Source organism: Cnephaeus nilssonii (assembly GCF_951640355.1).
Source record: "Cnephaeus nilssonii genome assembly, chromosome: 7".
In the NCBI taxonomy this organism is placed as follows: Eukaryota; Metazoa; Chordata; class Mammalia; order Chiroptera; family Vespertilionidae; genus Cnephaeus; species Cnephaeus nilssonii.
The window spans coordinates 90,666,336-90,690,322 of NC_137078.1; the positions used below are offsets into that span (position 1 = coordinate 90,666,336).

Here is a 23,987-nt window from a genome sequence, read left to right on the forward strand (position 1 = left end):
AGCTCCTGTTGGCACCCAGCCTATCCGCATCGAGTCCTCCTCCTCCCACGTGGCTGAAGGGCAGACCCTGGATCTAAACTGCGTGGTGCCCGGGCAGGCCCATGCCCAGGTCACATGGCATAAGCGCGGGGGCAGCCTCCCTGCCCGGCACCAGGTATAGGACTCGAGAATGGATGGGCCAACAAGGAGACAGGAGGGAGGCCCCTGGGTGGTGAGGTCAGAGATGGGGAGGGCCGGGGCTCCTCTGAGACAGGGGAAGCCGGGGGCCCCATTGCACAGGTGTAGAGTGCAGGGATAGAACCCAGACTCTCAGACCTCAGCGTGAATGCTGCTCCCATCACTTACTAGCTTGTGACCTTGGGCTTGTTACTTAACCTCTCTGTGCCATCGTTTCAGCACCTGTTAAATGGTAATAGCCCCTGCCTTACACAGTTGTCTTAGGATGAAGTGAACTAATATTTATGCAAAGTGCTCAGAGCACTGGCACACAGAAAGTGCTATGAGCTGTGTTTTTACTGTAATTCCATTAGCTATTATTATTAATGTATTTTATAGAATTTAGGATGCCATTGGTTGCAAGATGCAACATTTTTTTAGGTGCCTCTAATGGAAAAAAAAGCTGCCATTTAATTGTGAGATTATTCACTCTAAAAGGCGTATCAGGACATCAGAGACATCAGAAAGTATGTCCCAGAATTGATGGAATGTGGTATTGGTGCTTGTCCAGTTCACCATGGCTCCCCCTGGCCACCCAGCGCTCCTGGGACAAGACCTCTGCTTCCCCACCCCTAAGCAGGATAGAGCTGATGGCCAGGCCTCCGGGGTCAGAGAGAGAGGCATGTTATAGTGCAGGGGTCTCATGGAGCCCCCCTCTGACCTCACCTCCGTTTCCGCCAGACCCACGGCTCACTGCTGAGACTATACCAGGTGTCCCCAGTTGACTCGGGCGAGTATGTGTGCCGTGTGGTGGGGGGCTCGGTGCCCCTGGAGGCCTCTGTCCGGGTCACCATTGAGTCTGTGGGCTCTGTGCCTGGTGAGTGGTACTGGGCGCGGGGGAGGGAGAGGAGGGCCGGAATGGGAAGGTTACGGGCCCAGCCGGGGGAGGCTTCCACTCCAGCAATGGCAGGATCTCACGAGACCAAAGCCCCTACCTTCACTCACCCACACTTCCTCCTCCCGTTCCAGCCAGGGATTGACCCTCTGCTCTCTGTCCCCAGCGCTTGGAGTTACCCTCCCAATCCGGATTGAGTCATCCTCCTCACACGTGGCAGAAGGGCAGAACCTGGATCTGAACTGCCTGGTCACTGGGCAGGCCCACGCCCAGATCACGTGGCACAAGCGTGGGGGCAGCCTGCCTGCCCGGCACCAGGTAGGAGGCGGGGAGCTACTAAGGGACCTGAAGGACCCTTGTGACTACAGAATAAGGACCATAGTCTCTGGATTCAGGCATATTCAAGTGTGGATGCTGCTCTCTGCCTCTGGCCTGCTGTGTAACTTTAGGCCAATCATTTGACTTCCCGATCCGCAGTGTCCTCATCTGCCACATGGCCCACACTGACTACTTCACCTGCCCTGTAGCACATAGCAGATGCCGGTCCCCCTCTTCTTCCTGCTGGACCCCGTCCTCATACTGGGCCGGGGAATTGAAGAGTCATGAATGGAGGTTCTCCCTGGAAGAGCTTCCCTCAAGTTCCGGGGGGGGGAGACGCGCGGAGGGGTCAGACTGAGAGGGGCCAGAAAAGGGAGCCAGGAGCCTGGCTGCGAGCCCCAGGGCCCCGCTCTGAGCCTCCTCCTGTCCTCTCAGGTGCATGGTTCCAGGCTGTGGCTGCCCCAGGTGACTCCAGCGGACTCTGGAGAGTACGTCTGCCGTGTGGCCAGCAGCTCGGGCCCCCAGGAAGCCTCGGTCCTCGTCACCATCCAGCAGCGCCTTAGTCCCTCCCACTGTGAGTATCTCAGGGGTCATAGCAAGTGGTGTGCGGCTGCTCGGGCCTCTCCACCCTCGGCGGCTCCCACACCCCGCCTCCCGTCTCCCCCTCCCAGCCCAGAGTGTGGTGTACCCCGTCCGCATCGAGTCCTCCTCGTCCTCCCTGGCCAATGGACATACCCTGGACCTCAACTGCCTGGTGGCCAGCCAAGCCCCCCACACCATCACCTGGTACAAGCGTGGAGGCAGCCTACCCAGGCGGCACCAGGTACTAACCAGCGGGCAAAAGCTGAGCGCACTGGCCTTGATGGGAATCAGGAGGGGCTCCCGGCACCTCCTCTGTGCTCGTTTAGTCATTCAACAATCACTGGCTGTTCTTGCTGTATGGGCCCTCGACCAGTGTTGAGGATATGGAGATAAGTCCCTCTGACCTCAGTTGAATCCCATGTTTTAACAGAACATTCTATGAGTCACTCCCTCCACTTCCCTGAGAACTTGCTCCAGGCCAAGTCTTGTACCTGGCATTAAGGGTTCCAAATGGAAGGAGACCGGTGCCTGCCCTCAGGGAGCTCCCAGGGTGAGGCAGAGGTGCCAGCTGACGGCAGTGTAACAAGAGCCACAGCAGGGCGCTATGGAGTCACTAGGATGGGCCTCCGCAGAGCAGTACCAAGGCTAAAGGCACTGTCCTCCCCAGCCCAGAGCCTCAGGGAGGCCGCTGAGGGAGTTCTGAAGGAGGCTGGGTGAGGGCTGGCCCCAGGCAGGGCAGGGGTGCTCCCAGAGTCCAGGGCCGGCAGCAGCGGTGCCCAAGACGTGGGGAGGCTGCCCTCACCCACTGACACTTGCTCCCCTTCAGATCGTGGGCTCCCGGCTACGGATCCCCGAGGTGACGCCAGCCGACTCAGGCGAGTATGTGTGTCATGTCAGTAATGGCGCCAGCTCCCAGGAAACCTCGCTGATCGTCACCATCCAGGGCAGCAGCTCCTCCCATGGTGAGAGCACACCGGCAGGGGGGCCAGGAAGTGGGCGCAGGGGGAGGTTTCTGGCGCCGTCAGTGTTGGCTGACTGGTTACATCTGACCCTCTCTGTCCCCAGTGCCCAGTGTCTCCCCACCAATCAGGATCGAGTCCTCATCCCCCACAGTGGTCGAAGGGCAGACCTTGGATCTGAACTGCGTGGTGGCTGGGCAGCCCCAGGCCATTATCACATGGTACAAGCGTGGGGGCAACCTTCCTGCCCGACACCAGGTACAGAGTGGAACGTGGCAGTGGGGGTGGATCCTCGCCTCCTGGGGCGGGTGCAAGGACAGCCGTGGGGCAAAGAACCCGAAGCATTAGCTGGCAATCCTGGGGCAGTCCTCCCTGCTGCCCCGGGTAGACAGAGGGTAGCTGCGAGTGTCCCACGTCTCGCATGGTTCAGGGTTCAGGTTCAGGGTTCGGGCTCTGGAGGAGGCCGCGCGCTAATGAAAGAGACAAGACAAGAAGGGCTCCGCTTTGCTCTGGCCTTGTCATCCTTTTATTCAGTTTGGGGATACACCCATAGCCCTTAGGCAGGCAGTTCCAGTAACAGGCAGACTGTCTTATCAGTAAGGATTTACATGACTATCTGGTAGGGAAGTTGCTTCAGCTCCATTGTCTCCACTAAACAGTGGGTGCATAGCTCTGACCTTTGCCAGAGCTCAAGGTCTCCAGCCTTCCGGGTTCCTTGTCCACACCTCTCTGCTAGTGAAGACAATGGGCGGTTTCCCACAGGTAGCCTCAGAGGTCTGACTAGGGAGGCCTGGGAAGAGGCCTGGCCCAGCCGTGACCCCTGGGCCCTTCCACTTCTTGTCTCCCTCCTTCCCCATCTACCCTCCAGGCCCACGGCTCCCACCTGCGGCTGAATCAGATGTCCGTGGCTGACTCGGGCGAGTACGTGTGCCGGGCGAACAACAACATCGATGCCCGGGAGGCTTCCATCATGGTCTCAGTCTCCCCCAATGCTGGCAACCCCTCCGGTGAGTCTGATGAAGACCCTGGAAGGGACCAGGAGACACAGGTTACAGGGCCCTGGGGAGGACGGGCTCTGCAGAAAGACGCCTGGGTTTGAATCCGGCCTATACCAAGAAGGGACTTGAGTGAGTTATTCTCTTCCCCCAGCCTCAGTTTCTTCCTCAGTGAAATGGGCATTTTGCTCATGCCAGCCTCATAGAGCCGTCTGAAACGATGCTGCCAGCCACATGTGGCAGTTAAATTCTTTTTTAAAATTTCAAATTCCTAGCCTACATTTCAAGAGCTTGGTGGCCACATGAGTATAGCTAGTAGCCACTGTATTGGGCAGTGCAGGTAATAGAACATTTCTGTCATCGAAGAAAGTTTATGAATTTTGTGAGGACTAAATGAGTTAACATCCAGAAAGTGCTTAGAGCCGTGCCCAGCACACTGTAAGCGCGGACTATGTCATTGTTACCTTGGGGGTGGGAGCTTCTATGGCTGAGGTGTCTATCAACCCAGCTGTTCCCCAGCCTGACTATGCCCAAAGCCCCGACTTGGTGTTTCTGTGTCCCCAGCCCCTGCTGGTGCCGTGCCCATCAGAATTGAGTCATCATCTTCACACGTGGCCGAAGGGCAGACCCTGGATCTGAACTGTGTGGTCCCTGGACAGGCCCACGCCCAGGTCACATGGCACAAGCGTGGGGGCAGCCTCCCAGCTCACCACCAGGTACGGGAGTTTGGGGGCAGGAAATGGTGGGAGGGCTGCTGGGTGTGGAGGCCCTGGATCGGGGTCTGCTCCCTAAGCTCTGCCCAGCAAGGAGGCCTGGGAGACCCTGTGGGATGCAGTCGCCTCCCTGGCCCCATCCTTCAAGGGTTCCGACTGCCATGTCGGCTCCTCTGTCTCCCTGTCCTGTCCCTGCTCAGGCTCACGGCTCGCGGCTGCGGCTGTACCAGTTGTCCCCCGCTGACTCGGGCGAGTACATGTGCCGCGTGGTGAGCAGCTCTGGCTCCCTGGAGGCTTCGATCATGGTCACCGTGGAGGCCTCTGGCTCTAGTGCCGTTCCTGTCTCTGGTAAGAGTCCCTACAGTGGTGCCAGGAGGCTAGAAAGGGGGGAGGGGGGACCAACAGGCAGAGGTCAAGTGGGGTGCAGCTCTAGGGCCCTGGAGCAAAGACTTTGGAGCCTGGCATATGTGGGCCTGGGTCCCAGCTCCTCTGTTACACCCTGAGATGTTACACAGTCCTCTCCTCTCTGCGTTTCACTTTCCTCATCTGTAAAGTGGGGACAGTCGAGCTCTTGCCCTGAAGACTGGCAGTGCACCTGTAGGGAACGCAGGGGGCACGTGAGGGTGATTGGAGGTGGCACCCTAATAGACGTCTTCTATGATAATAGTGGTCTATTAGAGGGAACACAGCAACACATCAAACCTGTCATGATTTCATGGAAATTATTGCCTGTCACGGGGCTAAGTATGAAAGGTGTTTTTTTTTTTTAAAATGAATCCATCAAAAGGAAAATGTAAAGTAATTAATAGCACAGGGAACACACAGCTGTGGCAGACGTCATGATAACAGTATATGAATTGCTGAGTGATAAACACGATATAGCATAAGTAATGTTATATTTACACATATTAGCTCATTTCATCCTTACAGTAATGCTTGGAGGTAGGTATGCTTGCTCTCTCCATTTTATGGATGGGGAAACAGACACAGAAGTGAAGTACCTTTCCTAAGGTCACAGAACTCCTGGCGGAGCTGGGTTTTGAACCTAGGCAATCTGGCCACAGAGTCTGAGTTCTTAGCCACACACGACTCGTGTTTAGGAAACATCAGTGATTTGTGTGGAGGTGCCTGGCCCTGAGCCCTGAGCCCTGAGCCCTGAGCCCTGAGCCCTGAGCCCTGGCTGTCAGTGAAGCACAGGAGGAGATGGTGGGACCAGTGCCTGGGGCGGGGCTGGGAAAATGAGGCACCTCTACCCACTAGACTAGCCCAGCTGCTCCCGGCCTCGGGAGAATGGGGAAGGGGGAATCGAAGCCACCTCCCTATGGTCTCTGGTCTGAACATCTGGGAAACGGGGGCTGGGACTGGGGGCACGGGGGGTTAGGGGGGGAGGTCCCAGTTCACTGACCTCTACTTGTGCCCCAGCCCCAGGCAGGGTCCCACCCATTCGAATCGAAACCTCCTCCTCCCACGTGGCTGAAGGGCAGACCCTGGATCTGAAATGTGTGGTGCCTGGGCAGCCCCACGCCCAGGTCACCTGGCACAGGCGAGGGAACAGCCTTCCCGCCGGGCACCAGGTAAGGGAGCTGGAGAAAGCAGGATGTGGGCACTCCCCACCCCACCCCCTGCTCAGGCAATCCTGCCGGAATCCAGCCCCAAGGTCACTGGGTGTCAGGAGGTCAAGAACCCTGCGTGCCACTCCTGGCCCCCCAGCACCTTGATGGGAATTAAAAGAGGGCAGCTCTTACTCCTCCTCCCAGAAAAAATGTCATCATAAACATACTCTACAATGTCTGCTGTCAAAGGGGGTTGCCTTTGGCAGGATGCAGCCTGTATAACTGCGTATGGCAGTCCTGGGGTACAGGTTCCAGAGGACTTGGATGTCTGAAGGCCTTGCTTGGCCACTGGCCCCCAGTTCACTCCCACTCTCACCCCAACCTTGGCCAGGTCCACGGCCCCCTGCTGAGGCTGAACCAGGTGTCCCCAGCTGACTCTGGCGAGTACTCCTGTCAAGTGACCAGCGGCTCAGACATCCTGGGAACTTCTGTCCAGGTCACAATTCAGGCCTCCAGCCCAGACCCCATTCCTGGTGAGTGATGGGAGCAGTGGGCGGTGCTGGGGCACTGGCTTGTAGGGGGCCCTTTCTGGCCTTGCTCCTCCCTCGTCTCCCAGCAGGGCTCTGGCTCTGGGCTCCTGGAGGTCCTCCAGCTGCTCCCCAACCACCGGGTCTAACGCTGAGCCTCACCATGGCATCTTGGCCCCCGGGGAATGGAGACCCTCTTAGGTCAATGGCGCGCGGCCATGGCAGCCACTGTGCCTCCGGGAGGACCAGTTGGCATTCACTTTAGGTCCCTGCCTTCACCCCGGGAGCTTTGCCTTTCTCACCCACCCATTGTGCCCACAGCCCCAGGACTGGCCCAGCCCATCTACATCGAGGCCTCCTCCTCCCGTGTGGCTGAAGGACAGACCCTGGACCTGAACTGTGTGGTTCCCGGGCAGGCCCACGCCCAGGTCACATGGTACAAGCGTGGGGGCAGCCTGCCCGCCCAGCACCAGGTACAGGGACCAGGGTGGGGTGGTTCCAGGCAGGCAGGGTTTGACCTGCAGTTGCCTTCTACACCCCAAACCTCATGCAAACCCTGGCCAGTGTGGGGGCCCCAGGGGAGAAAATACTTTTGGGGGGAAGAGTTCATCAGCCTGGGAGTCGAGACACCCAGTTTTTTTCCTGGCTCTGCTGCTGAGCTGTTTCCCGAGCCAGTTTCCTCCTCTGTAAAGTGGGGGGTTGGACATGGAGGACTCGGTGAATGAAGTTCATCTGTTATCAGCTGGAGCCCTGAGTCCAAGGGAGAACTCCTGGGCACTTGCACGGGCACAGCCAGGCCTGGGGACTTGCCCCGTCCAAGTCTTGGGCCTGATGGCTGCCCCATTCTCGCTCCGACAGACCCATGGCTCCCAGCTACGGCTTCACAACATCTCCCCAGCCGATTCCGGCGAGTACGTTTGCCGCATAGTTGGCGGTGCAGGCCCTGAGCAGGAGGCCTCCTTCACAGTCACTGTCCCACCCAAAGCCGCGGGCTCCTCCTACCGTGAGTGTGGCAGATGCCGTGGCAGGGGAAAGGGGGGAGACTGGAGCTGAGGCAGCGGGGTTGAGCCAACCCCGCCCTGCTGAGCCCAGCCCTCCGTGCCCCCATCCCCCAGGCCTTAATAGCCCTGTCATCTCCATCGACCCGCCCAGCAGCACCGTGCAGCAGGGCCAGGATGCCAGCTTCAAGTGCCTCATTCATGACGGGGCAACCCCCATCAGCATTGAGTGGAAGTTTCGTAACCAAGAGCTGGAGGGTGAGCTGGGTGGGGTGGGTGGGGCTGGAGGCAGGTATCAATGTATAGTGATCACCACTGTGGGTGGGCAGAGGCTGAGGATGGCACCAAACTCACTGTGTGACCCTGGGTAAGGCCCTTCCCTTCTGGGGCCTCCGGACTGGACCCAGGAAGTCTGCAAGGACTCTCTCATTTGCCATCTGTGACCCTGGGAGCTGGACACCCAGGCTGGAGGTGTCAGGGGCGTGGGGCAGAGGTACACCTACTGACAGAGGTACACCCACGCATGGGACGCCCTCACTGACCATACCCTCCCCAATGCCAACCCACAGACAACGTCCATATCAGCCCCAACGGCTCCATCATCACCATTGTGGGCACCCGGCCCAGCAACCATGGTGCCTACCGCTGCGTGGCCTCCAATGCCTATGGCGTGGCCCAGAGCGTCGTGAACCTCAGTGTACATGGTGAGGGGCATCAACCCCATGGGCTCTACCTTCCTGTTTCCAGACACCCTCCTCCCCCGGCCCCCCCATCTCAGGCTCAGAGCCTCCAGGTTTAAATCCTGCCTCTGCCACTGCTTCCCTCTTGGGCATCCTACCTCTCTGAACCTTAGTTTCCACATTGTGCAGTGGGGACACAAGTACCCACATGGTAGTTCCTGAGAAGGGGTGGTGACAGTGTGACCGACGGAGCCTGCATGTGTATCAGCTGTTATTCCTCTGGGCAGGGCCGCCTACGGTGTCTGTGCTCCCCGAGGGCCCTGTGCGGGTGAAAGTGGGGAAGGCCGTCACCCTGGAATGTGTCAGTGCCGGGGAGCCCCGCTCTTCTGCTCGCTGGACTCGGGTCGGCACCCCCACCAACTTGGAGCAGCAGATGTTTGGGTTCGTGGACAGCCACACGATGCTGCAGGTGAGGCGTGGCTTCCTCTGGCCAGAGGCCCAGGCTGTTTTATCTCTGGGTCTGAGGCCCAGTCAGGGCCCATCCTTGAGCAGATGCTTGGAGTAAAGAACGTTGGATGGGCAGTCGGGTGATGAATGGATGGAGAGAGAAAGGGAGGAATGGGATAGGTGGATAGTGGGTAGATTGGAAGACGGGTGAGAAGAAAAAAGGAGGGAGGGAGGGAGGGAGGGAGGGAGGGAGGGAAGGAGGGAGGGAGGGAGGGAGAGAGGAAGGGAGGAAGGATAGGGGTTGGATGGGTGGGGAGGTGGGTGGATGGGTAGGTTTATGGATGAATAGGTGGGCGGTTTGATGGGGAATGGATAGATGGACCAACAGGATGTCTTGAGTGTTAGCTCTCAAGCAGCCAGTCAAATAGGAAAGCTAAAAACAGAAGGAAGGGGAGAAAGAGGTAAAGCCAAGGCAGAGTGGGGGCGGGTGCCACGGTCCTCTCTCGCGCACATGACCGCTCTCCTTGCCTCCTTGCTTTCTTCCAGATTTCATCAGCTAAACCATCAGATGCGGGTACCTATGTGTGCCTAGCTCAGAATGCACTGGGCACGGCACAGAAGCGGGTGGAGGTGATCGTGGACACGGGCGACGTGACCCCAGGGGCCCCACAGGTCCAGGTTGAAGAAGTTGAGTTGACTGTGGAAGCTGGACACACGGCCACCCTGCGCTGCTCAGCCACAGGTGTGGACAGGGGCTGGCACACGGGGCAGGCAGAGCAGTGGTGCCTGGGGCTTGAATTTTAGACACAAGAAATCTGAAGATGGTGTCATGCTGCTGCATCTCCTAGTGATGGTTGAGGTGCCCACTTAGTGCCTCCCATGAAGGGGCAAGACCACCCAGGTCTTTTCCTCACCATCCCTACTCCCAGCTGGACCCTGAGGTAGCCCGGTGACCTCTGCCACCTTCTACTCTGCTTCACAGGCAGCCCCAAGCCCACCATCCACTGGTCTAAGCTGCGCTCCCCACTGCCCTGGCAGCACAAGCTGGAAGGTGACACACTGATCATCCCCCGGGTAGCCCAACAGGACTCGGGCCAGTACATCTGCAACGCCACCAGCCCTGCCGGCCATGCGGAGGCCACCATCCTCCTGCATGTGGAGAGTAAGGCACTCATCTGCCCTCCTAGGGCCACTGTCTGTACTGCATGCAGGTCTGAGCGCCCCCCCCCCCCCCACCACCACCACCAGGCTACACCCTGGACAGAACCCCCTCCGGAAGGTTCCATGCACCTCAGACCCCAGAGCCTCCTCTCGCCTAAAGCCCACATTCCCTCCTGGGACCTTTGGTTCCCTTATCCCCAGTCCTTGGGGCTCACCATTCAGTTTCCTTGGTTCTTTGGCAAGTCTCCTGTCCCATCCTGACCTCTGTTCTTCCCCTCTCCCCACCTCTACGTCCCCTTCCCCCAGGCCCACCGTACGCCACCACGGTCCCGGAGCACACTTCGGTGAGAGCCGGCGAGGCGCTGCAGCTCCAGTGCCTGGCTCATGGGACGCCCCCACTCACCTTCCAGTGGAGCCGCGTGGGTGGTAGCCTCCCTGGGAGGGTGACGGCCAGGAACGAGATGCTACACTTTGAGTCCGTGGCCCCCGAGGACTCGGGCCGCTACCGCTGTCAGGTCACCAACAAGGTGGGCTCGGCGGAGGCCTTCACCCTGGTACTCGTTCAAGGTGAGCAGCCGAGCTCAGGCTGGGCAGAACGGGTCAGCTTTCCTCCAGGCCCTTTACTTACCCAGCAACTGGCACCTCGGGACCCCCACTTAGGACACTTGGACCTCCCTCCATCACCCCACCTGGAAATCCCTCCTTTTCCCGTTCTCTACAACTTGAAGACCCCATCACTGAGTTCTCAGCACCTCCAGCTCTCACGGCCGCATCCCTCCACTGGCATTGACCTCACACTGCCAAGGGCTGTCTACATAAGTCCTCCAGACTTCACCTACCAGGCTGGGGCCGCTCAGGGCAGGGCTTGGGCTTAGTCACTTCAGCAGCCCCGGGCTTGTCCACCACAGGACCCAGAGCAGGCTCTGTAAATGCTGGCATTGCTGACCGTGCATGTGTGACAGGGCAGCGCCCACCCCTGGCGTGCCCAGCGTTCCCGTGGATCTCCAAAGAATCCAATCTCCGTGGTCTCCTCCATCCATTACACAAGGCCAAGCAAGTGCTGTTGGGCCCCAAATTCTAGAAGTGGGAAAGCATGTAGCCCGTTGGTCAAGAGCCTGGGCTACAGCGAACCTGGGTTCAGTGGGCAGCGCGGTCACTTGATAGTGGTAAGATAGAGCCAAGGAGTCTCATACACCAGTTTCTTTGTCTGGAAAGTAGAGAGAACAATGCTAGCACATAGGCTGACTAAGAGAGATACACATATTAGGACAGAGAGCCGGTGGCACACAGTAGGCACTTAGTAAATGGTGATAATATGTATCTGCACCTCCCCTGCCATCTATCCCATCGGAGGACCCATGCCTTCACCATGACCATGGATCCTCTTAGGATAGACAAGAGCTTGTGGAAGCACAGAGCCCAGTGCCTCACAGGCTCTTATGTGTGTTGATTGGGTGACTGCATGAGCGAGCAAATGAAAGGTCTTTTTTCTCTGGTCAGAGAAGCTACCGGGAGAAGGATATTCCCTCAATTTTAGGATGGGGCTCCCTGGGTCCTGGGGAGGCATCAGGGGTCACACACATACACACACCCTCGTGCATGTCCCCACAGGCGCCTCCGGCTCTCTCCCTGCCACCCCCGTCCCAGAAGGATCCACACCCACCGTTCAAGTCACGCCTGAGCTGGAGACCAAGAGCATAGGGGCCAGTGTGGAGTTCCATTGTGCCGTGCCTAACGACCAAGACACCCAGCTCCGCTGGGTCAAGCAAGGGGGTCAGCTGCCTCCTGGCCACAGTGTGCAGGATGGGGTGCTCCGGTGAGTGGGGATGGGAGCAGGACTGACCTTGGGCACCCCGGCCCTAGGTGTACAGTGGGGCTGTTAGAATGCCTGCCTTCTTGGGGCTCCACGTGAAACAGTGTCCTTGGGCAAGTCACTTCACCTCTCTGACCTCAGTGTTAACTGTGCAGTGGGTTATGAAATTATCTAAAGTACTTGACACCGTGCTTAGCATATGGAAAGTCTTTAGTAAAGAGTGGCCCCTATTCGTATTATGATACAGAGGAAAGAGAACAGGCTCTGTGGCTGGATATAGACACATGATCCAGATTGCAGCTCTGCGAATTGATAACTTTTATCTTGAGCTCTAAACCATAAGGTGTTAGTCCAAAATGAGTGTGGTGACAGCACCCTGCCTGCCCCCCTGCCTACCTCGCATGGTTTCTGGGGAACTAGAAGTGACACCGTGTGCGATCTCTGATGGCTTTGAACTCCCATGCAATTGCAAAGCATTTCTCATCAATTGTTTTTATTCTCTGTTGACTTACTATTTTTTTTCTTTACAGAATCCAGAACTTGGACCAGAGCTGCCAAGGGACATATGTTTGCCAGGCTTATGGGCCATGGGGACAGGCCCAGGCCAGTGCCCAGCTAGTTGTCCAAGGTAAGATGGTGGCGTCAGGCCTCTGCCCAGAGCAGGGGACAGCGATGAGGAACAAAGGGACCGTGTTCCCCAGGAAGCCCCTTAAATGTTATGAATGAAGAGAACAATCCGATTGTATTTTGCTTGTGACTGGCATAGACTAAGAGGGCTGACAAATATTGCAAGGGAAGAAGGAAGAAGGGAGATGGGTGGAGTGAGTGGGTGCTCAGACAAACCAATGAAGAAGGACATTGGATACACAAGTGAGTAAAGGAATAAACAAAAGAGCAAATAGTGAGTGTTAATGAGTGACTGCTTCAGAAAGTGAACGAAGGCCCTAGTCGGTTTGGCTCAGTGGCTAGAGTGTCAGCCTGCAGAGTCGACTGAAGGGTCCCAGGTTCGATTCCGGTCAAGGGCATGTACCTTGGTTGCGGGCACATCCCCAGTGGGGGGGGTGCAGGAGGCAGCTGATCGATGTTTCTCTCTCATCGATGTTTCTAACTCTCTATCCCTCTCCCTTCCTCTCTGTAAAAAATCAATAAAAAATATATTTTTAAAAAGTGAATGAAGAAGTGAATGAATGCCTAAGGCTCCAGTGCTCACCTTTCCCCGCACCCTCAGGCCAGGCCTGCAGCAGGTTGGCCTCATGCTGCCTTTGCCTTCTCCTCCCCAGCCCTGCCCTCGGTGCTCATCAACATCCGGACTTCCGTGCACACCGTGGTGGTCGGCCATGCTGTGGAGTTCGAGTGCCTGGCCATGGGCGACCCCAAGCCTCAAGTGACATGGAGCAAAGTTGGAGGACGCCTGCGGCCTGGCATCATGCAGAGCGGAGGCATCGTCAGGATTGCCCACGTAGAGTTGGCCGATGCTGGACAGTACCGCTGCACCGCTACCAACGCCGCCGGCACCACCCAGTCCCACGTGCTGCTGCTCGTGCAAGGTGAGGGCCAGCAGGGACCTCTGTGGTGATTGTAGAGTGTGGCAGGGGTTTCTCATGCTGCCACCTCCTGCCTTGCCTGCTCTACTCTTCCTTTCCACTCTCTTGGGAAGTTTCAATTTTGTGTCTTTAAGAGGCAGGTTTCATAAGAGTGGTGGCAGCAGGGGATAGAAGTGAGTGTTCCTCTGGACTAGGCTGGGACTTGCAGGAAAAGGCTACCCCCAGGGGCATCAAAGGAAAATGGATATGTAGTCCTTACCTACGGGAGCACCTGTTCTGATGAGGGAGACCTGCAGCCCAGTCTGAGGGCTGAGACCTGTAAACACCAAACAGACATAACAGAGAATAAAATAAGGGCAGTGGATGCAGAGCAGACACAAATCTGTGCTTTCTTCAAAGAATTCCTTTTCACCCCAAACCCTATGCCCTGCCCCCTAACTTCCTGACCCACACGGCCCTAGTACCTACCCCTTCTCAGGTCCCCAAAGGACTGCACCATTTTCTGGCCAGGTGTGTTGAAGAGTCTTTGGAGTCAAATGGACCTGTTCCTGGGCCCTGCCTCTGCCCAGTTCCACCTGTGCAACCAGGAATGAACACGTCAGGGCTTAGGCTAGGCTCACAAACAATGGCTGTCATCCCGTTCATGGCCTCTGTCTCCTTCCTCCCTCTTAGCCTTGCCCCAGATCTCAACACCCCCAGAGGTCCGTGTGCCTGCTGGTTCTGCAGCCGCCTTCCCCTGCATGGCCTCTGGCTACCCTACTCCTGAGATCACCTGGAGCAAGGTAAAGGCCTGGCAGGGGACCAGTGGGCATGCCTGAGGGTCAGCGACCAGGTCTTCACCATCTCAGTGCCCCCAGGATCTGGCCCAGGCTTGGCACAGAGTGCTCAGGGTTTGAGGATGGGCCTGACAGACATGGGAGACAGGCCCTATGGGGGTGCAGACTAAGGCCAGGGTCCAAAGTGTGGGTGTGTTTGCAGCTGGATGGGAACCTGCCACCTGGCAGCCGCGTGGAGAACAACATGCTGCTGCTGCCCTCAGTTCGACCCCAGGACGCAGGCACCTACGTCTGCACTGCCACTAACCGCCAGGGCAAGGTCAAAGCCTTCGCCGACCTGCAGGTACCAGGTAAGACAGCACCCCGGGACAGCAGTGCCCTGCCCACTGCCTGGTGGGCATCGTCTCTAACTCTGCTCTCTGCCAACAGAGCGGGTGGTGCCCTACTTCACGCAGACCCCCCACTCCTTCCTGCCACTGCCCACCATCAAGGATGCCTACAGAAAGTTTGAGATCAAGATCACCTTCCGGCCTGACTCAGCTGATGGTGAGCAGGAGAGAAGCCGATTTGGGGGGGCCTGGTGTAACTGACATCATGTTATGAGCCCTGGTAGCCCCCAGTCCTCCTCACCTCCCTCAGCCCTCCCCTGTCCTGGAGTCCCCAGGCCTGCCGGGCCTCCCCTCGGGGACCTCTCTCACGCCTCCTCTCTTCTCCATCCCCACCTCCATGACATCTCTCGTCTAAGTCTCCCCGTGGTCCCTCTGCCATCAGTGCATCGACACCCAGCCCTCCTGTCCCACCTTCCTATTCTTATCTCTGCTCCGTCTTCCCTCCTCCTCCCATCTCTCACCCTTTCCTCCTCTCTTCTCTCTCATCTGTCTCCTCCCATCTCTTGCGGGTCTCTGACTTTCACTGTCCAGGCCTCCTCCTCTACTCAGGTGAGTTCTGCCTCCATCACCTCGTTCAGGTAGACCCTACAGTGTGAGTGAAGCCAGTTCAGTGTCTGTCTAGGAGCCGTCAGCAAGGCCTTCTGTTAGGGCACATCCTGAGGTAGTGGGGAGGCTCTGGCTGTGTGGGGTGTCCCAGGGGTGGGACAGCTGCTAGAGTGGAGGGCTCGCAAGCGTGGGTGGTTCATTCTTGGGCTGGGCACACAGGGAGCCCGTAACTGGCTGGGAGGCTCTTACACACCTGTACCCCTCCCCCACCCCAGGGATGCTGCTGTACAACGGGCAGAAGCGGATCCCAGGCAGCCGCACCAACTTGGCCAACAGGCTGCCCGACTTTATCTCCTTCGGCCTCGTGGGTGGGAGGCCCGAGTTCCGGTGAGACCCTCCCCCTCCCCATTTACAGGGGGCGGGGGGCCAGGGACTAGACTGCAGGGCTTTAGTCAGACACACACCCCCTGGGCTGAGTTACACATGGAGGTTCTGGAGGAAGGAGATGCGGCCATTACCCTCGGTGACCACCCGACCTGCTGGAGTGGGCACAGCACGCCCCCAGGTGGAGGAGGAAGCAGCCTGAGACGTGCACAGAAATACTCAGTGATGCTAAGTGCATCCTTAGGGGTTGGGACTGCTGCAGTCCAGGATTCATTCATTCATGCAACAGTTACTTGTTGAACACCTGCTATGTGCCAGGCACTTGTGGGAACGTATATTCTAGTTGGGGAAGACTAGCCGTAAACAAAGATGGGAAGAAACAAGGTGATCTCAGAGGAGCAGTGAGGCCAGGTGCTAGGCTGCAGGGCCTCAGGACCAGGGCGATTAGAACCCCGGGGGCTACTCTGGATCCGTCCCCAGGGCAGGAGTGTAGGGGAAGAGAAGGCACAGGGATGGGGCAAGCTGGGAGTGGGTAATGGGGTGGGCGACAAGGCAGGGACAGGAACTGGAGCAGGACTGCGGGCGGTGGTGATGTCACCTTTGTCCAGGCTGCGTCCCCTGCCCAGCCCTTCTTACGAACCAGACACCCTCCCTCTCTTGCCCTGGCCCTGCCCTATGGAGTAGGTTTGACGCAGGCTCAGGCATGGCCACCATCCGCCACCCCACACCGCTGGTGCTGGGCCAGTTCCATACCGTGACCCTGCTGCGCAGCCTCACCCAGGGCTCCCTGATTGTAGGCAGCCTGGCCCCAGTCAACGGGACCTCCCAGGTGAGACCCAACCCATCCCCGTACTCCCAGCCCCGGCCCCACTCCACCCAGCCTGCTTGCCATTCCTGACCTTTCCACTCCCCAGGGCAAGTTCCAGGGCCTGGACCTGAATGAGGAGCTCTACCTGGGCGGCTACCCTGACTATGGCGCCATCCCCAAAGCGGGGCTGAGCAGCGGCTTCATAGGTGAGCTCCCTCCCCATCTCCAGCCCTGCCCAGGCCTTTCCAACGCCCTCGGAGCCCGGGAGGGCCCTGCGAAGTGTGGTTGGGATGAGCACCCCCACCTTTGCTCATCCACCTGCCCCCCTCCCCCCCAGGCTGTGTCCGGGAGCTACTAATCCAGGGTGAGGAGATTGTCTTCCACGACCTCAACCTCACAGCACATGGCATCTCCCACTGCCCCACCTGTCGGGACCAGCCTTGCCAGGTAACCCACACCTCACATGCCATCTGGCTGCCCCTGGCCACTGCCCTCAGCTGTGGCAGAGCCCTGTGGGGAGCGGGAGAGCCAGTATTCTTGGCCTGATGTTTTGGGGTGCCTTACAGAACGGGGGCTGGTGCCAGGACTCGGAGAGCAGCAGCTACCTGTGCATCTGCCCAGCTGGCTTCACCGGGAGCCGCTGTGAGCACTCCCAGGCCCTGCACTGCCACCCAGGTGCGGACCCACCCCTCCTGATCACTGTCACCCTGGAGCACTTGTCTGTGCCCCTTCACATCCACCTGTACCCCAGCTGCTACATGTACTTACCACACGCTCTCACTCTTACCCCAGTACTTACCACTCCTCCTAGATACTGACCTCTATCACTGCCACCTAATACTCTGCCTCCCATCTCTGCTACCCGAGTACCTACCCCCATTACTGATGCCTAGTGCTCACCTCTCTCCCATCCGTGCAACCCAGGTAATTACCACCTTCCCATCCATTCCCAAGGCACTCGCCCCATTAGCTGCCCCCATACTATTGTCCGGGTACAGTCTTTCAAGAACACCACAGACAAACTGTCCTCATTCACTTCCCGTCATGCTGCCCCGCTGCCCAGCCTCCTCTGGCCCTTGCTCTAATCCGTTCCCCCTCCTTAGTCTGGCCAAGCCCTAGAGAGCCGAGGCCCCTGGGCTGCAATAGGTAGGGCTTTGGCATCAGGACTGTACCCTCAATGTCCTTCTCGTGGCCTGTGTCCCCCAGAGGCCTGTGGGCCCGACGCTACCTGTGTAAACCGGCCCGATGGACGAGGCTACAACTGCCGCTGTCACCTGGGCCGCTCCGGGCCCAGGTGTGAGGAAGGTGAGTAGAGCCCAGCCTGAGACCCCCCAGGGGTCCCAGGAAGGATGGGAGAGGCTGGGCAGGGCCCTCTGAGGCCATGATGGGCCCTAGAATGGTAAAATGATGCCAGAGCCAGAGGGCCTCAAAGTCACCTGGCCAAGCTTCTGCCCAGTCCCACTCCCTTATCTGAGAGTCCCGCAGAGGGATGCCCATCTTATTAGGGATCCTTCTGGCCTGGTCTGCATGCCGGGTGGGCCAGGAGTTTCTGTGCAGCCTCAGCTATTGCCCCACTGATCTCCAGCCTCTGGGACTAGCGAGTGAGGTGGGCAGGGATCCCAGAGTAAGGCTGAGTAATTGGACCCTCCCGGGACTCTGGTGTCCCCACTGCCCTGGCTGAGCTGTGGCTGCTGCAGGTGTGACCGTGACCACGCCCTCCATGTCGGGCACCGGCTCCTATCTGGTGCTGCCCGCCCTCACCAACACGCACCACGAGCTACGCCTGGACATTGAGTTCAAGCCGCTGGCACCCAACGGAATCCTGCTGTTCAGCGGGGGCAAGCGCGAGCCTGTGGAGGACTTCGTGTCCCTGGCGATGGCTGGTGGCCACCTGGAGTTCCGCTACGAGTTGGGGTCAGGTGAGCACTGGCCACCAAGTGCAGCTGGGCTCTAGGTGCCAAGCTCTGTGCCCCCTGGGCTGCCTGTGCCCTGAGGAGGCTCAGAGGAATGAATCCAGAAGTCAGACCCATTGGAGTTCCTGCTCCGTCACATTCCTTCTGTGCGTGTGACTTCAAGTCCCTCGACCTCTCAGGTTCCGGTGGAGCAGCCGGGGGCTGGCGGGAGTTCCCTGGCCCTGTGTGGGGTGGGCAGGGCAGGGGGCCATCGTGTGTCAGCCCTCCCGCATTCTCCCTAGGGATGGCTGTTCTGAGGAGCACAGAGCCACTGGCCCTGGGCCGCTGGCACCGTGTGTCTGCCGAGCGCCTCAACAAGGACGGCAGCCTGCGGGTGGACGGTGGACGCCCTGTGCTGCGCTCCTCCCCGGGCAAGAGCCAAGGCCTCAACCTGCACACCCTCCTCTACCTCGGTGGTGTGGAGCCCTCGGTGCAGCTGTCCCCGGCCGTCAACATGAGCACTCCCTTCCGTGGCTGCCTGGGTGAGGTGAGGAGCAGCTTCCAGAGGACAAGGAGGGGAGGGGTGAGAACCAGACTCCCCCACCTGCAGCTAGCTGAAGGCCCTTGGGAGCAGAAACTTCACCTGTGAGCCTCAGTTTCCTCCTCTGTAAAATGGGGTAATTACGCCTAATTTGAAGGGTTGTACTGAGGATTGACTGTACTGACGGATGGTGGTGGCACACAGTAGGTGCTCCTGTCTCTCCCTTCCCTACCCTACAGTCCCCTGTTACCACTCAAGTTCCAGCTTGGGTTCCCAGCTACCTCTGCTGCATTCTCTCTGCTGGTATGCCAGTGCCCCACCTCCTGTGTGGCCTGAGTCCTTCAGTGTCCCCATGCCCACAGGTGTCAGTGAATGGAAAGCGCCTAGACCTCACCTACAGCTTCCTGGGCAGCCGGGGCGTCGGGCAGTGCTATGACAGCTCCCCGTGTGAGCGCCAGCCGTGCCAGAACGGCGCCACGTGCTTTCCTGCTGGCGAGTTTGAGTTTCAGTGTCTGTGTCGAGATGGCTTCAAAGGTGTGTGAGCTGCCCAGGCCCTGGGAGAGGGAGGGGCGTGGGGTGGTCAGCAGCAACTCCGGCCCGTGCCACTCACCTCTGCCACGACCCGCAGGAGACCTCTGTGAGCATGAGGAGAACCCCTGCCAGCTCCGCGAGCCCTGTCTGCATGGGGGCACCTGCCAGGGCGCCCACTGCCTCTGTCCCCCCGGCTTCTCTGGCCCACGCTGCCAACAAGGTAACTGCCCCAGCTTCTCTGCATCCTTTTTCGGAGCTCTGGGACTGGACAGCGTCTGTGCCCACTGACTGGACCCTGCCTTTCTCCATAGGCTCTAGACATGGCACCGCGGAATCCGACTGGCACCTTGAAGGCAGTGGAGGCAACGGTACGTATTTTCCAGGGAAGCTGAGGGGGCTTGTCTCCCAATTGGATTCAGGTCTCTCAGCTCCCTGTCCAGTTCCCCCACACCTTTAATCCTGGCTCTAAATAGAACAGGTCCATGTGAGAGGCTCCCTGGGCACAAATAGAATAAAGAAGAGCAAAGGAAGCCACGCGGGGCTGGGTCTTACCATATTGAACATTCCCAGGCTCTGTGCTAACTGCTTTATAGGCATTACCTTCTTTACCACCACTGAGGTAATGGTGGTGTCGTGCGGCAGAGCCTTTGAGTGCTTCACTTAAACTCTGTGTGCCTGTTTCCTCATGTGTACCATGGAGAGAAGTAACATCCTTCCACAGGCTTTGGATAAAATACTGTGTGAGAGTAAAATTACTTAAGTCTTTAAAATGCTTAGAACAGCGCCTGGTGCATGGTGGATATGTAATGTTAGCTTTTATTAATATTACATGTAAGTCATGGGATTATTATAAGGATCCAGTTAAATGAAATTAGGTTTGCAGCTGGATGTGAAACTCCTTGCACAGTGATTGGCACATAGTAGGTGCTTGCTAAATGTTAGCTGTGCTCCTCATCCTTTGGTGGAGGGTGGCCAAGTACACCCAACCCTTGCAGCTGCCAGCCCACAAGGGCCAGCGCTGGCCTGTGGGATGGGTCAAAGCAGGCAGGGCTGGGATGTTGGAGGTGCGCACAGTATGGATGTGAGAGCCAAAGGTCCAGGTTGCCACCAGACTTCCTACTTCCTGGGCAAGTGACTCACCCCTGAGCCTGGCTTCCCATCTGGGAGATGGAAGGACCACAAAGGTTCTGGATCTTTCAGGTGCCATGGGCTTAGGTGACCAACTGTCCCAGTTTCCTCAGGGCTGAGGGGTATCTTGAGCTGTGGGACTTTCAGAGCTAAAACCAGGACAAGGACTTAGCAACTAGGGATGGACCTATTAACTGCTGGACGCCCACACTCACCATGCCCTGCCAGAGCAGGAGGCCGCTGGCTGTGCTGGTCCGAACTTCCAGCTGGATGGTCTCAGGCACCCTGGGCAGGCTGGAGGGGGAGGGAAAGGGGGGTGGATAGGTGAGGGGACAGAAGTTAAAAAAAAATGCAGCCCAGCCGGCATGGCTCAGTGGTTGTGCGTCAACCTATGAGCCAGGAGGTCACGGTTTTATTCCCAGTCAGGGCACATGCCCGGGGTGGGGGTTCGATCCCCAGTAGGGTGTGTACAGGAGGCAGCTGGTCAGTGATTCTCTCTCATCGTTCATGTTTCTATCTCTTTATCTCTCCCTTTCCCTTCCTCTCTGAATTCAATAAAAATGTATTAAAAACAACAAGAACAAAAATAGGAAACCAATTACACTGAAATAAGATGATCAAAATATTTTAAATTATCTCAATCGTAACCTATGTGCTTCTTCATCGACACATTAAATTAAATAACAAGATCCAGGGCTGGCCCTAACAGCTGACACAGTTCAGAAGCGTAAACAGGGTTCGGAGGTATTGGCACCTACTGCAGTTCCTAAAGGAAATCTGCTGGTGAGGAAGCCACGGTCCTCCTGCTGCCCCTTTCCTTAGTTGCCTCCGTGCCGAACTAAAGAAACTGCTACATGTCAGTGAGACCAGCGTGAACATAGAGCCCTCATGTTTTCTATCCAAGTTCACAGGCCCCTGAATTCTGTCCACGGCCCCCTGGGTCTCCAGGGCCTGCAGGTTCAGAGCCCCCTGGTCCTACGTGACGGGGTGGAGGTAGGGTCAGAGGACCCGATGCCAGATGGACACTGCGAGCAGGGGAGCAGCTGTCTCCATCCCCCTTTCCTCCCGCAGATGCCCCAGGACAGTACGGAGCCTATTTCGACGATGGTGGCTTCCTAGCCCTCCCCAGCTACGTCTTCCCCAGGAGGTGAGAGCCTGTGAGCCCGGGGAGGGGAGTGGGAACCTGGGACTTCTGTCCCCTCACCTATCCACCCCCCGCCTCCCCCAGCCTGCCCAGGGTGCCTGAGACCATCCAGCTGGAAGTCCGGACCAGCACAGCCAGCGGCCTCCTGCTCTGGCAGGGCATGGTGAGTGTGGGCGTCCAGCAGGCCGTGGGAGAGAAAAGGGCAGAGGCCACCCCGTCAGGGCCTCCGCTCTCCAGGCTGGGGACCCCAGACACCCTGTGCTTCCCTGGCAGGAGGCGGGGGAGGCCAGCCAAGGGAAGGACTTCATCAGTCTCGGGCTTCAGGATGGGCACCTTGTCTTCAGGTGGGTCTTCTCCCTTCCCTGGCTCTCCCCCCTGCCCCACCCCCACCCCCGGTAGCTTCCCGTCTGCCCAGCCCATGGCTCTTCCCACAAGGAGCTGCAGCTCCCAGTGTCCCACCCCCACCCCCACCCTCCCACACCCCTCCTGTGCTGCCCACCTCACCCTCCCTGGGCCTGTGTGACCGCAGCTACCAGCTGGGCAGCGGGGAGGCCCGCCTGGTCTCTGAGGACCCCATCAATGACGGCGAGTGGCATCGGGTGACGGCCCTGCGGTAAGGGAGCCCCCCGACACTAGGGAAGGGGCCCCACGACGCTGGGGAGGCAGGCGGTGGGCTCTGGGGAGACAACTTGAAGCACAGACTTCAGGGCAGGACAGAACTCCATGGGGGGCGGGGGCGGGTAAGCACCTACGGGTGGGTGAAACCTGGGTGGGTGCTAGGAAGCTGGGGGGTGCAGATCTCTTATCTTGGGGGGGGGAAGGAAGGACTCCAGATGCAGACTTCTCGAGTGTGTGGAAATGGGAGGGGCTCTTAGGGTCAGGAAGCACGGAGGCCTGGTGGTGAAGGGTCTGACCCAGTCCCGCCCCCACAGAGAGGGCCGGAGGGGCTCCATCCAGGTGGACGGTGAGGAGCTGGTCAGCGGCCAGTCCCCAGGCCCGAATGTGGCCGTCAACACCAAGAGCAGCATCTACGTCGGTGAGTCCTGGGCGGGGGCCTCGGTGCAAGAAGGGCTCCTGCACAGCCCAGCACACGCCCCCTCTCCTCTGGGGCCCTGGAGCTGACAGGTCCTGTCCTCTCCCCCCACAGGCGGAGCCCCCGACGTGGCCACACTGACCGGGGGCAGGTTCTCCTCAGGCATCATGGGCTGTCTCAGGAACCTGGTGCTGCACGTGGCGGGGCCGGGCGCCCCTCCCCCACAGCCCCTGGACCTGCAGCACAACACCCAGGAGGGGGCCAACACGCGGCCCTGCCCCTCGTAGGCAGCTGCCTGCCCACAAGGACTCCTGGGCAGCGCCCCAGCCCCACATCGTCGAGTCTATTATTAATATTATTATTATGAATATTTTGTAAGAAACTGAGGCGATGCCACGCTTTGCTGCTACCGCCCTGGGCTGGACTGGAGGGTGGGCATGCCACCCCCCACCCGAACACACCTGGGCAAAGGCGCAGGCTGGGGAGCAGGGCAGGCTGGATGGGAGCAGGTGCCTCAGAGGGGCAGGCATGGTGGCTGAGTGGCCTCAGAAATGCCCCCACGGCAGAGCGCCACGGCAGAGCCCCACGGCAGAGCCGGGCCACCCATGTCTGCAGCCCTTGTCCCTACAAGAGCCAACCATGGCGTACAGCCTGGGTCCTCACCAGCCACTAGGAGCAGAGGGCGTCGCCATGGCCTTTGCCACCCTCCTCTGGGTAGCAAAAGCTCTTTAGTGCCAACTGTGGAGCAAAAGGCAGCTCACCCCTGGTCAGGCAGCCCTCACCCCGTTAGACCATGTCCCAGCCCCCCTCCACCTTCACCTCTGCCTGACCAGCTGGTCTGCATCCCCCGACCCAACACCTACCCCAGGGCCCCCGCCCTCAGGGGCTACAAGGGAAACCACCCCAGCTCCTACCAGGAGCTGCTGCAGGCCGAGCCCAGCACTGAGAGGGCCCCGCCACATCCCCCCACTGATCTGGAAGTGAAGGCCCAAGCGATCTGGGGGGGCGGGGAGGGTGCTGGTTGGAAAGAGCGAGTGCCTTAGGTGGGGAAGCCAGGACTCATGACGGAGGGACAGGAAGGGGCCATGACACCCCTGCCCCATCTGTGGGAACCTGAGGGCCCAACTGGGGGCAAGCACCCTCCCCACCAGTAGCTCCCCAGATGCTGGGTCAGGACGCCTGGCCTCTGTGTCCAGAAGGGACCCTCCTGTGGTCTTTGTCTTGATCTTTCTTAATAAACGGTGCTATCCCCGCCAGGCGGTCCCCTGTGTCTTTGACTAGGGCTGCACTTGTGGAACTTGAGGGTGGGGCAAAGCAGGGCAGGTGAGGTCTGAGGGTGAATCAGGGAAGCCTCAGGTGAGCGAGGCCCCTGCTCCCTGCCCTGGGCATGGAGGTCCTGCCCTTCACTGATCCAGCAGAGTGCCAGCCACCACACGAGCTATGGGGCCGGTTACCTCCTGTGGCCTTCCCCACA

General features: G+C 58.8%; 1 protein-coding gene across 2 annotated transcripts in view; it reads left to right on the forward strand.

Annotated features, from left to right (window-relative positions):
- HSPG2 (heparan sulfate proteoglycan 2) overlaps window positions 1-23,769 on the forward strand; it is a 98,801-nt gene extending 75,032 nt beyond the window's left edge. For both annotated transcript variants that reach the window (XM_079776728.1, XM_079776729.1), the window contains exons 55-97: window positions 3-154; window positions 898-1,033; window positions 1,218-1,369; window positions 1,805-1,943; window positions 2,041-2,192; window positions 2,778-2,913; window positions 3,017-3,168; window positions 3,779-3,917; window positions 4,470-4,621; window positions 4,819-4,966; window positions 6,041-6,192; window positions 6,563-6,704; window positions 7,020-7,171; window positions 7,557-7,701; window positions 7,814-7,954; window positions 8,266-8,400; window positions 8,664-8,845; window positions 9,370-9,565; window positions 9,806-9,985; window positions 10,291-10,551; window positions 11,596-11,800; window positions 12,328-12,425; window positions 13,078-13,344; window positions 14,014-14,123; window positions 14,320-14,467; window positions 14,547-14,663; window positions 15,328-15,439; window positions 16,121-16,265; window positions 16,351-16,450; window positions 16,582-16,691; window positions 16,811-16,919; window positions 17,451-17,549; window positions 17,942-18,163; window positions 18,439-18,683; window positions 19,040-19,211; window positions 19,306-19,428; window positions 19,520-19,576; window positions 21,408-21,483; window positions 21,565-21,643; window positions 21,754-21,824; window positions 22,010-22,093; window positions 22,413-22,516; window positions 22,628-23,769. In XM_079776728.1, the coding sequence (XP_079632854.1) occupies window positions 3-154; window positions 898-1,033; window positions 1,218-1,369; window positions 1,805-1,943; window positions 2,041-2,192; window positions 2,778-2,913; window positions 3,017-3,168; window positions 3,779-3,917; window positions 4,470-4,621; window positions 4,819-4,966; window positions 6,041-6,192; window positions 6,563-6,704; window positions 7,020-7,171; window positions 7,557-7,701; window positions 7,814-7,954; window positions 8,266-8,400; window positions 8,664-8,845; window positions 9,370-9,565; window positions 9,806-9,985; window positions 10,291-10,551; window positions 11,596-11,800; window positions 12,328-12,425; window positions 13,078-13,344; window positions 14,014-14,123; window positions 14,320-14,467; window positions 14,547-14,663; window positions 15,328-15,439; window positions 16,121-16,265; window positions 16,351-16,450; window positions 16,582-16,691; window positions 16,811-16,919; window positions 17,451-17,549; window positions 17,942-18,163; window positions 18,439-18,683; window positions 19,040-19,211; window positions 19,306-19,428; window positions 19,520-19,576; window positions 21,408-21,483; window positions 21,565-21,643; window positions 21,754-21,824; window positions 22,010-22,093; window positions 22,413-22,516; window positions 22,628-22,800 (6,170 nt within the window). In that variant the 3' untranslated portion in view covers window positions 22,801-23,769. The remainder of the gene's footprint in view (window positions 1-2; window positions 155-897; window positions 1,034-1,217; window positions 1,370-1,804; window positions 1,944-2,040; window positions 2,193-2,777; window positions 2,914-3,016; window positions 3,169-3,778; window positions 3,918-4,469; window positions 4,622-4,818; window positions 4,967-6,040; window positions 6,193-6,562; window positions 6,705-7,019; window positions 7,172-7,556; window positions 7,702-7,813; window positions 7,955-8,265; window positions 8,401-8,663; window positions 8,846-9,369; window positions 9,566-9,805; window positions 9,986-10,290; window positions 10,552-11,595; window positions 11,801-12,327; window positions 12,426-13,077; window positions 13,345-14,013; window positions 14,124-14,319; window positions 14,468-14,546; window positions 14,664-15,327; window positions 15,440-16,120; window positions 16,266-16,350; window positions 16,451-16,581; window positions 16,692-16,810; window positions 16,920-17,450; window positions 17,550-17,941; window positions 18,164-18,438; window positions 18,684-19,039; window positions 19,212-19,305; window positions 19,429-19,519; window positions 19,577-21,407; window positions 21,484-21,564; window positions 21,644-21,753; window positions 21,825-22,009; window positions 22,094-22,412; window positions 22,517-22,627) is intronic.
- The last annotated feature ends 218 nt before the right edge of the window (window positions 23,770-23,987 follow it).